The sequence below is a fragment of the Cryptomeria japonica genome, chromosome 1 (assembly GCF_030272615.1).
Source record: "Cryptomeria japonica chromosome 1, Sugi_1.0, whole genome shotgun sequence".
Lineage (NCBI taxonomy): Eukaryota > Viridiplantae > Streptophyta > Pinopsida > Cupressales > Cupressaceae > Cryptomeria > Cryptomeria japonica.
Window position 1 is genome coordinate 14,378,100 of NC_081405.1, and position 12,887 is coordinate 14,390,986.

General features: G+C 38.0%; 1 protein-coding gene across 1 annotated transcript in view; it reads left to right on the forward strand.

Moving 5' to 3' along the window:
• LOC131071216 (GDSL esterase/lipase LIP-4) overlaps positions 1-12,887 on the forward strand; it is a 79,938-nt gene that overhangs the window by 32,047 nt on the left and 35,004 nt on the right. Inside the window, exon 4 of the mRNA XM_058006972.2 lies at positions 7,664-7,934. Within this exon, the coding sequence (XP_057862955.2) occupies positions 7,664-7,934 (271 nt within the window). The remainder of the gene's footprint in view (positions 1-7,663; positions 7,935-12,887) is intronic.

A 12,887-nucleotide genomic window follows, 5' to 3' on the forward strand; every position in this document is an offset into this window, starting at 1 on the left:
ACCCGATGGAATTATCTGAGCGAATAACCGACTGCCACGTGAAATTTATTAGCCAGTGATGAAACAAAGCAAGTGGTCTCCGAGCTGAGGGCCCTAAGGTTTGAGCACGTTAAATGGTGTTCATCTTGAGGTGGATCTGACGGTTGTCGTTGTTTCGCAGCCCGGAGATGCCTGCAGTTTAGCCTTTGCGAAATGGCGAAAACCGTTAGCCGTCATGGTTGTGCGCAGTTAGTTAAGAAGACTGGCGGTCATTGTAGGAAGTAAAGATCGAGCAAGTAGATGATGATCTGATGGTCGACGTTGTTTCATGTGGTAAAAGTGCACAAGGTTTAAGGTCCGTGAAGTAGCGAAAAGAAGGTAGGGCCCATCACTAATACAGAAGGATCGGAAGGAGTAAAGGCAGTGTAAGTTTCCAAGGATCCGACGATCATCGTTGCTTCGTGAAGGAAAAGTGCGGTTTTTTAAACTCTGCGAAATTGCAAAACAACGAAACAGAGAAAAACTTAGAAGGCTTGTGATTTGTTGGAGCTCGTTTTTGAATTCGATTTACGAATTCAATTATGAGGTGACGACCAGAGCATGCGGGATTAACTTCTCAATTCAATGCCAAGCTTTTGTATTAAGGTCTGCATCAATTGAATGTTAGCATCATTTCGACAAGTTTGTTGCAGAGGAGCTGGTGCAGATCGAGTTTCTTCAGGCGGGTAACAAGTTTTTATGTTTTTCTTGCTAAGTTGCAATCTGAAAATCAGTGTTACTGTGTGAATTGCCTCGTTAAAGTTTTGTGTAAATCTCAATTGATAATTGCATTAACGGGATGACGCCAAGAAGGGATTTCACAGGGAAGGTAGGTTACCAAGATAGGAATATATGTGATGGCTTCCTAGAACAACTAACTATGTCTACCAATGTCTGGGCCAAAGCTAAAGAATTGGTGCCAAAAAACCCTCGTTTAAGAATTGGAGACGGTCTATATGACAAAGGCAATTGGTTGAGGGATCCACAAATAGGGATGTCAGGCCTGGGACTTTTCAGGGTAGGTTTTGGTCAGAGACATTCCCCTACCCCATTAAATAGTATATGGGAATTGGATGTGGGAAAGCTTATAGTCCCAGGGGTTTTCATGGATATAGATTTGTTGACTCTGATTGCACAAAATTATGACCCTGTAGCCAAATGTATCAAAAATACAAAGGGAGCAACCTTAATTGAGATTAATGATGATGAGTTCAGGAAGGTTTTCAAGCTTAGTGAAGTGTCCAATTATTTAGAGCCTATCAACTTTGAGACACTAGCATAGGTCTACAATGTGCAAAGGGATCACCTAAGGAGTGGCCCACTGAAAGAGTTTTTTGTCAAGATAGGAGGGTTAACTGTAGTAGGCCCCAGTACCATGGAACCTTTCTCCCTAAATCTGTTTACTCTAAGGGCTAAGGGCATGTATTGGGAACTTTGTTATATTTTTGGAGAAGATGTCGAGAGAAACATGCCAACCCATCACATGCTGATGATTGCACAGATTCTAAACCATTCTCTGGCAATAACATTTGATTATGCGCCTTACCTCACTGATGCAATTCATGAAGGGCTAGTAGGCATAAAAAATGGTAAGGTGGATAGGCCTTTTGGATGGTACTCCCTTCTCATGCACATGTTCTTATTCAAAGGTGTTGATTATTTTGCTAGTGAAATGGAACTAGTAAAGGAAAAAGATGGTGAAGAGATGCTAGTGCAATTATGGAGCACCATTCTGTCTTGGGATAGAGAAGATGCCAGTTACCTAAAGTTTGATAGGTGCTTTGCATCTAAAATCAAGATTCTCTTGTATGCAGAAAACCCTAGGATCCCTAAGGCTCTCTTAGAATTCCTCAGGCCCAAGGAGTTTGCTGAAGGTATTAAGATTGTTCATAATTGGGGTGATATGTATTTGTACCTTGTTTCTACAGTTTTCAGAGTTTATGGTTTCAGAGGCACTCCATATTTATTGCCTTATCAAGTCCCACTGAAGATAGGAATTGCAGAATTCTTAAGGTAGATTGGAAGTGTGCAAGAGGTAGAACTAACAAATAGAGGTAAAGGGACTATTTTCCCAACTATTACCATGGCTCATCATTTTGTGATCACCAAAGGTGGTTGGAAGCATTTTGAAATATTCTTTAAACCATATAGGTTGTCTACTGCGGTTTCAAGATTTGCAGACCCAGGAGATTTTTTCAATGGCATGTTTAGAGAGAGAGCAGTATGTAAAGGTAGGCCGCACCAATTTCATTTCCCTGAAGATCTAATTAGGAATGAATTCAATTTGGATGAGCAAGAATTGAGGAAAGAGAAGTGGGTGGCATACAAAAGAGCTCTTGATTTCATTCATCAATTTGATAGTAGTTATGACCCTCTTTCTAGTTTTAATCCCTTTGAGGAAAAAATCAAATTCTTAATTCTTTATTTTGAAGATCTCATGCAAACTTTGAAAAAAAAGAGGGAGGCTATAATGAGAAATGATCCTGACAGGGTTAGATTGGTTCTGTCTAAGCCTGCCTTTGCTAAGGCCATCCCACCAGGTGACTATGTAATGCACAAGAAATCCAAATACAGTGTGATGATACTAGTGACTGGTGAGTCTTCTACTTCAAGAGGGAAAAGAGGAATTGAAGATGTCATTGACATCCAAGACTCCCCTAAAAGGCAAAGAGTGGGGAAGGAAGTGCAAACCGATGAGCCTCTGTATTCTCCATCTCAATCCCCCATCCACATAGGAGATGAGCAGGCGGTGGTCGAACAATTGTTACAGTTAGGGAGTCTCGGGGAGATTGCCTACACATATGAGGAAACACAAGAGGGGATGCCAAAAGAGCCACCTAGTGCTGAGATGAACTTGACTGAAGGTGAGTTCAAAGGTAAAGAGTTAGACCCAACTGTCAAGCAAGCCAGTGAGGAGTTCCTGGCTGATAGTAACTTTGTTACAATAGGGGCCTTCATGCAATTTGTATGGAAACAAAACATGGAACAATTTAAGGCCAAATGTGAAAAAAGGAAGAGTGAGCAACCTCACAAAGATGCAACTTTGGTGGAGGAAGAGGTAAAACAAGAAATGATTGAAGAGTTCAAGGCCATTACTCCTGAAAAGGGAAGAGAGATGGTATCAAAGGCTGGTGTTTTAATCCTCTCTGAGTGGGATATAGCTGATGCTTTGGTACTTGAAGCGGTCAGGAAGGAAACTAAGCCTATGGAAGGAGTGACATTCAACAAAGATGATGCTGCTTTAGTCATGTGGTCTTTGAAAAAGGATGAAAATAGAAGAAGAAAAGATGCCTCAGATTCTAGTTTCCTAGGAGGTATGATTGTGAAAAGAGTCCAAGATACAGGGGTGGTAGAAGCTGCTAGTACGGTTTTAGAAACTGCAAAATTCAGTGTAGCAGTGGCAGAAAAGGAGGCAAAGGAAAAAGCTAATCTCCAGTTGAAATTGGAAACAATCTTGAGGGCTTATAATGAGGCCAAAGAAGGGATAGCTAACCGAGATAGCATCATTGCTAGACTTCAGAGTCAGTTGGCAGGACAACACCATCAGGGTGAGTCTTCCACTCTAATGATAGCTTCTTCTCCAACAAGACCTCCACCTACAAGTCCTATCATAGAATATCCCCCTTCTCCTATGCCTTCTGGTTTCCAATCAGCTGAAACTATTCAACATGAGTTGGAAAAGTTGAAACAGGCTCAAGCCTTGTTTGCAAGCAAATATGAGGAAAAGTTAAAGGCTACAATTTTGAAATTTGCTGATTCAGTTAGGGCCTCTGTTGTGCATACTTCTATGAAGAGGATTTTGAATATTTTGACTGAATTAAGAGAAGATGAGACCACTTTGGAACCAATTCTGAGTAAGTGGATGCCTAGGGGAAAGGAGTTAGAGCTTATGTGTTCATCCCATGCAGATGCAGAGGAAAATGACAGTCTCAGATCCACCTATGGATTCATAAAAGAAATGAATATATTCTCAGAAGAAAGGGTAGGTGTGAAGAGAAAAGCCCAATTGTATAGGAAGGAATATTCTGATCACAAATATGAGTTGTTTCCAGGGGGTTTTGTTGGTCCGACTCAGCTAAAAGAGGAGAAGGCATGGTTGGAAGAGCTGGACCACAAATTGTCCCAAAGGGTTAATGAAATCATCAACACTGATGACACGTCCTTATTTGTCAAGACAATTGAGGAGATTGAAAAGGTAAAGTCACACTATGGTTTCATAGAAACAGAGATTGAGTAGTTAAGGGTCACTTCGAAAAGGCTAGAAGGGATGAAGAAGAATATTGTTAGTTTCTCTTGGCCGAGTGATGATGTGTTTCAGGAGTGGAAGGACAAGTATGCTGGACAAAGAGAAGATATTCCTGAACAGTTAGAAGATGTTGCAGTGGAACAACAAACTGAAGAGGCCGATGATACTGAAAAGGACTTGTAATTGTTTCTTGAAGGATATTGCGGTTTGTAACAAACTTTTCTTAGGAATGTCCGAAGCTTGTATGCATCCATGATATTATAAATGGATACCAGGACTAGTAAAAAAGGATCACAAGAATTTTTGTAAGGAAACTCTGCAAAAACATATCTAGGGTTTTTCTGGTTTTTACAGAGAATACTTTGAGTCATGTAAATAATATTTTCAAAAATGAATATAAAGATACAGATCAATACTTTTCAGGCCTAAATCGGTGTTGTCTTCTGGTGTACACTTGTTAATTTGCTGGTTTCATTTGAATAGTCTAGGGTTATTTGATTGAACATGGATTGTAAGGCAGTCATATGGGTATGTTTCTAGCTTTCCTCTTCAAGGAAGAGGAATTAAATATGCGTGAAGTGTCTCCGTCAGTAAATTAATTGTTTGCTCATTCTGAATTTGATGAACAATTTTAGTTTCAAGAAGATAAAATCATGTACATGTAAGGCATGTATGGGGTTAACATAAGGCCGAGGTGGTGAAATGTATGAGATTGTTCAGTTTTGGAGATATAATTTGATTTGGGTGACTCTATAGCCCGAGACAAGGCATTGGTATCCAATTGTGGGATTCTTTCTATCTTTCTTGAAGATCAATACTGAAAATGTATCCAAGTTTTTCTTCTAATGTTTCAGTTACGTTGAGGTGATGAAATCCATTGGTTTTTGACACTAGTTTACTGTGGATCTCATTTTTAAAGTGTGAAAATATTCACAGAAGGTATACCCACCTGAACTTTGGATAAGTTCAAAGTGTAGAAGGTTCTAAAACCTTGTTATATATTACTCTAGAGTTCTATTTCCTTGATCTCTTCATATGCAGAAAAAGTTATTCATTTTCTTGCAGGAGGATAGGAGGGAAATCAAAATTTGAGACTAATAGATACCAGGAAAAATATTATCACTAGAATCTAATATAGCTAGACCGCAGTGAACTCGAAAAGGTACATAATGGGAAAGTCATTGTGTCACATCAAGGTTGAGCTTAACTGACACACTCTAAACTTTGAATTTCGAGCAAAAGTCCTATTTTAAAATTTTGTTTGTATTTTTGTTTTCTCACACCAATGTCACGGTTAAGCTTTAACTTCAAAAATTATTTATACCTAAGTAAGAAAAGTCAAGCATGTTTTGCATTTATAATCAAGGTATTAAGCAAGTTTAGGGTACCTTCATCCTTCCCTACCCATCAATGTTAAAAAATATGACAAAAAAAAAAAATTGATCTAAAGAATGTATCTCCATACAAAGGGAGAAGTACACAACTATTAGAACTAAATGTCCAGTGAAGAGTCTACTTCACTTAAAAGATAGAAATGATGTTCTCTTTTCTCACAACTCTTTTGATATTGAACTCCATCTATTCCCACTTATCTCTTCCATTTTCTAATCACACTCCCCACTTAACTCTTCCATTTTCTAGTTTCACTTCCCACATTTAACTCTTTCATTTTCTAATTTCCCTCCCATTTATCTCTTCCATTTTTTATTTTTTTTTCAATTAACTCTTCCTCTCCTCCACTTCGAAATGTCAACTTTGAGTGTCATTCAATCCTATCCATTGATTTCTCGAAATTCAAATCAATGTTAGCCATTGATAAAAAAAATTTAAATCTTTTATAAATTTCAATCAAATCCTCATTTCAAAGTAACCATGCTTTCAATATCTCTATGCTATATCATATCATCATGCTTTAGAATTGCTTATATGTACACCAAATTTTTGAGAGCATGCTTGCAAAGAGATTAAGAAGAGCAATGGAGGTCATAGATTCAATGCAAGGTATAATTTGATTTCATTTCCATTTTATGCATTGTGAATTTATCTTTCATTGATTGTTTAGGTTGTTTTGCGAAGAACTTGGTTTTGTGGTTCAGTAATAGTTCTTTGTAGGTTATCCCAAATTTACCCTACTACAACAACATAAGAATGATCATATGTGTCCGAATGAAATTTTTGTGTATAGAGATGTACTTTCGTGATAACATTCACCGTATATTTTGGATCAATGAGAACTTCATGGGAAAGCTTATTTTTAATCTTTACAGTAATGTATAATGGTTCATCAGATGCTTTAATGATATCTCTTGAGTCAAAGGTGATGTAATGGTCACACTTAGGCTTAAATTCCTCAATCAAGTTCACAATATTATTGTTGACAGTCACACTTAGCCATCTTTACATCTTCCTTCCTTTTATGTACAACTGTCCACCCAAAACTATCTTCAGCACTAGGAGACCTTAGAGAAGGAGAAGAAGAAACCACTTTATCAATTCCAATAGGAAAAGAAGGACTTGCAAGGGCTACGAGAGCTTGAAGTCGGTTTTATTAATTCTTGTAATCCCATGCACATCTCGTAAATATTTTTTTCAATTGAGATAAAAGTGGCTTGAATGGTGACATACCAAGGTTAGTCTATACTCCTATAATGTGTGAACATCTGAAGGCAAAAACAAGGCATTGGCGATCTAGAATGGGTGTCATACAAACCTAGGAAATGATATAGGGGATTGGAGTACTCTCTCAAATTCTAACAATTTTGTTACAACTACAATACAAGAGAAAAGAGGGAACTTCCTCAGTTCCACTAATTGGATTCAATCGTCTAATTTCAACTTTGTGATCATTAATTGTGTTTTGAATCCCTTCCTCATTCAACCATAATGGCTCCAATACTCATTGATATTTCTTATAGATGTACTTGCAACTTAGTGTCTCTAAATAATTTCAAGACAACAAAATTAATCATATTTTAAAAATTTAAGAATTACTTTGTTAAAATTAACATGATATAATTATGAAACATTTTGAATCTAATTCTTAACAATAAAATAAATAATTATTTAATCTAAATTCTAATTCTAAAATACCATACATATTAATTATACCAAATAGATTATCAATTAACAAATTTCAAAATACAACTAACTTTTATATATTTTCAAATTCTCAATTATTAATTGTTAATCCTCTCAGGTCCTCACTATTGAATCATATTGAACAATTTCAATGGTATTTTTAATCTCAATAATATATTAAATCTTTTAACAATTAAAACAATATAATTTCTGAACTTTATTAAATAATATGATCATTAATTTTTATCATCTTAATCTAGTTAACTAATTAATTATTGTCCATACCCTTAGCATCATAATCTCTTTTGTCATTGGATGCAGAGGCTCTACAATGAAGGTGCCCGGAAAGTAGTGGTAATAAATTTGTTACCTCTGGGTTGTACGCCTGGTGTACTTGGACCTATCAAGCCAACAAAAGATCTTCAAGATGAATATGGGTGTTTGATCTCCTTTAACAATTTGATTGACAACTACAATCGACAGTTGGATATTTTATTGAAGGATTTGCGTCTGGAATTATCTAATGCACAATGGATACTGTTTGACATCCACGCTGTCATCTATAATGCTGTTCGCTATCCTGCATTTTATGGTAAATATCTCACTGCAATCTTCTCTTATTTAACTGTGTTGTTTTAATAAATGAATCATATATATTGCTCATTTAAATTGATTGAAGTAAAATGCATAAAAATAAAAAACTAGCAAAAACATAGATAAAAAATTTATGGCTTTTTTTCTAAGAGAAATCATATAGTTTTGAAGTATTGGTATGTGTCTAGCTCACCCATAACTTGCAGTGTTCAATTATTGGAGTGGAGCGTAAGTAGCAACCATTCAAAACCTTTTTCTACAATATCTTCTATTCATGCCCAATTTTCTGTATTCTAATTCTAACATATGCGAATGATCTCTTCTACCAATGCATGCTTCTGTGTGTTTCCTTCTTTATATGTGTTTTGCATTCTTGGATTGCTCCTCCTATAATGTTGTGAGTGCATCCTCCCTTCTTTCATCCACCTTCCTTTCTACTTTGATTGGCTTACACTTAAAGTATTGCCTTCCCTACTTCACTTTATTGATGCAGGGGCATCGTACAAGTCCCACCCAACAAACGTACTACAATCTTACAAGTTTAAATTTTACTATCAGTTATTCAGTCGTTCAGCCACCCTGCCATACTTCTGAGAAACCTTCAAACTCTCATTGTGTGTAAAGAAATGCATTTCCAATCGACAAAATGAAACAAAAAAAAATGCATTTAAACTCTCCTTTTATACATTTTTTGTTAAGATTTTTGGCCTCAATTCTTAGTGTGAGTTTTGTCTCATCAATTAACTGCTTGCCCGAGAGTTATAACATGTATATGCTTGCATTTGTTATGTTGTCTTTACTTGCAACAATGATAGTTCTAAGTGTGAGTATGTAGAAGATGTTTGAGCAACTATAGAGCCACCTATAACAAAGCTAATTTAACCAATTGCATTGGCTATGAGGATTAGAGTTGAGATCCAAACACTACAAGTGACCCTCGTGGTGTCATCAACATTGTGTCGAAGTGGACTACAAATCTAAGAGAATGGTTTGCTATCCTTAGTATGGGATTTAAAAGAGTCCTTCGAAGATAGTGGGTATGAGTTTTTATATCGTCTACAACAAAGAGTGCAACTAGCAGAGAGTTACAAAGGTGAGAGAAAGGTTCTAGAGAAATTGGATTCCACTAAGGAGAAGGGCAGCACATATTTTAGTAGTAGCAAAAGCTGTAGGAAGCATTGGTAAGATGCTTGAAGCTATGAGGGAACTATAAGCTTTAGTTGACATAAGAAGAGACTAATAATACATAGGTGTTGGCATTAATAGTGATGATGATGGAGGAGATGGAGTAACATGACAAAAAAAAATGAAGTTGTTGTTGGCATTGTGTTGTCATTGATGTCAATTGGTATAGGATGTTATTGGTATCACTGGCATTGATGTCAACTAGTGAACAAGAAGTTGTTGGCATTAGAGTTTGATGTCAGTTGGAATAGGAGATGGACCGGTATGGGAGAAGAGTTGATGTGTTGTCATTGGTGACAACTTGGTGACCATTTTCATATAGAAGAAAGAACCAGCATGTACCAGTATGATAGATGTGCAGTAATGTGACCACTTTGAAAAAGGGTTGTTGATATGGTGTTGCATACAACCGGGATGAAGAGATTACAAGATGGGCATTTATTGTGCTGAAGTGGCAAAATGCTATTTGGTTCACATCAACACTGGAGGAGAAGTATGACCAGGCCACCAGATTGCTAGGTAAGGATAACTAGCAAGACTCCCATCGGATGAAGAAGCTATCCCAAGCTAGATGACATATGTCATGTGGATGATGTATCCTCCCCTCAGTAAAGTCACACTTGTACCAGAATAATGATTCCCTGAGATAGGCAAGTGATTGAATGCAGAGACCAGTTGTACAAGTGGAAGAATGAGGAGTTGAGATGGTGTGTTTGTCATCTTGATAAACTAGATGAGACGAGAACCGATTTGATGGAGAAGAATGCTGGTGAGTCTGCAGGAATATACATGGGATGCCGAGATACTGAAGGAAGGTTGATGCAGAATAGTTGGAGTGTGATGGCTTGGTGTCATCAATGTGTCTCACCGGCAAGAAGGAAAGTATGAGGCCCACCGGCAGACACATTTACCGGAATCTACATTGGTGATAGTTGACATGTTATGTCAACCGGTGAAACATCAGAGAAGAGACAAGGAAGATAAGGTTCTCACTTGATAAGATGGCGTTCGTTGAAGGTTGATGACATGGTGTCATCAAGAGTGGTTACCGGTATGAAAGCCCACCGATAATATGGACAAGGTGCAGGTGCATAAGACTCTTACTTGATGAGAATGTGCATGTTTTGGTTTGACGTATCTAGAGACCGGTTTGAGTGTTCCACTGACAGTTCAACACAATGCAAACACAACGGTTACACCGACAGATTAGAAAAGGTCATGACAAGAAGGACAACCGGCAAGGTGGTTAGTGTCGGTAGGGTTGGTGAACCGGTATGGGCATAACGGTTATGTGTGTGGACGGTGACCAAGCTAAACCGACAGAGTAGTGTGATGAGGAGGATACCAACTGTGATGCCACGCGGATCGAAGATGGTGAATGTGCAAAGGACGGTGCTGTCTGGTGTCAAAGATGTAGTTGTGATTGGTTCAAAATTAATGGTGACTGTGAAGCTTGAGGTAAAGTTGCAGAGGGGTGTGGCTCAAGATCCAGGATAAATTGATTGTACAGATCAGAGTTGGCAAAGGAAACAACTGAGCCATTTATGGCGATTGACTGAGATGTGTCGACAGACTAGAAGCTGATTGCCAAAGATAGAAGGCGTGATCAAGAAGGTGCGTTAATGGCGGAGGTGTACAGTTGGTTGTCTGGGAGATCAGATCGGGCAAGATCTGATTGGATCTGGTTTGCCTCGAGGATGATGAGGAAACCCTAACCACCTAGAATTTGAATATACTTTTGGCGGGAAAACCAAACTATAAATATGCAGGCCAAAGACATAGTTAAGGTGCTGCTGTATAGAAGAATAGTGTGCTACTGCAAAGTGTATTACTTCTGCATGTGAGAGAAAATCAGTCAAGTGCTCAAAGCATATTTGAGAAGAGACTGAGTGTGAGGGTGAACCTGGTTGAAGTGTTCAACCGGTAGCAAAACAAAACCGGTAGTGTCCATACCGACAGAGCAGAAGTGAAGGAAGCTGCAGAGACGACAAACATAGAACCGATAGAGTGTTGTATTGGTGAAGAGCAGAGAGTAAGGTGGAGATCCAGTAGAGAAGAAGAAGAGGAGAGGTGTACTGGTAGAGTTTACGGACAAGCAAAGCAGTAGAAGAGTGAGTCGATGTAGCAGAGAAGGCATCTCGCCGACAGAGTGAGGTATATGAAATGGTTGCAAGATTCACTTGTAACAAGACAACTACTTTTGTAATTGAAGTTATCATTGTGATCATTGAGTTGTAGCCCATAAACAAGTCAGGGATTTGTGCTCCTTGGGTTGGTGCCCTAAATAAGGGGTTGGTGCTCCTTGGATTGGTGCCCTAAATCAGAGGTTGTAGCTCCTTAGGTTGGCTCCCTAAACATTGTAACAGAGTTTTGATTGTGAGGCTTGATTGGAGCAGTAGGCTCCAGTAGCATTGCTCACCAAGGTTTTTCCCATCTTGGGTTTTCCTCATACATCTTGGTGTTATGTGATTTTCCTTGAGTGTGAATGCAATTGTGTTTAGTCTCCTCACTAACCGGTAAGTCTTCATTAAGTTAGAATCTATTAACCGGTATGCTCACCTAGAATAATTGAAGGGAATAGATTGAGAATCACTGATTCACCCCCCTCTCAGTGGTGCATTGTGTGTAACAGTTGTAGGTGTAGGAATAAATGAAGGGGAGATAAAACTACTTGAGGCTTGTGTACAAGAATTTTGAGCATAAGAGAACATATTGAACAATGTAACTTGTCCTATGCAAAATACTTGCAACACACAAGATAAACATAGGGGCTAGCAAAACATTGATAAAAACACAAATTTTTTTTACAAACACCAACTCTTGTTGCACCAAAACATGGTGGTTTGTTAAAGGATGATGGATTTGGTGGTATGTGAGTGTGCCTTCACAAACAACATAAAGTTTGTATTTCAAGGAGCGATAAAATGGTTGCGTTGACGTTAATTTATGAATGTTTAGCTCAAGCATTGGATGGCTAGGATTAAAAGAAAAGATCAATGGCTTGATTTGGTTGAGAATTTTGGAGAGATGAGAGAAGGACAAGTATGTTAACAATAGATGTTGTCATTGATGTCAGGAAGAAGTGTTGTTGATAACCATTGATATTTTATTCATCATAAGAGGAGATTGTTTTTTGCAGAACAATTGCAAATGTTGTCACATAAAAATTTGCAAAGTTGTCATGAGTTGCTCTTATTAGTGCAGAGAGTTGTTCCGATATCACATTCATAGGACTCTGGTATGGAGATGTTGGGCTTAGTGTGACAGAAATCATAAGGAGTTCAGATCAGGTGGATTAGACAGATTTGAAATCATTTTATTTGATCATTCTATTTTGATTAGGGTTCTCATTTTCGCCATATTCCTAAAACACTAAGTTAGTGTTGGGAGAGTGCACTTTTTCTAATTAAGTGTTGATCTGCTACTCACGATTGTTAGTCACTTAAGTTATAACTTAAGCCTTTGTGTTCGTCATGTCATTGGCTCCTCTTTCCTAGCAGATACCAGCTTGACCGGATGGACAAAGAATCAATATTTCTTATGCTAGAGGATTGATAAAGATCGACGGCCACGATGCATTCCTGAAAATACACAAGATCACAATAGTTGTGTGTGGTCCTCCTTCCATAATTGTGAAATTGCATAATGATGACACGTCGGATGATGACAGAAGATCAGACAGCTCTCGCATGTCCGCAAGGCATGTGTGGGACCCTATTCTCCTTGGCCCGGAACAACAAAAAGATGACACATCAGATCAAGGATA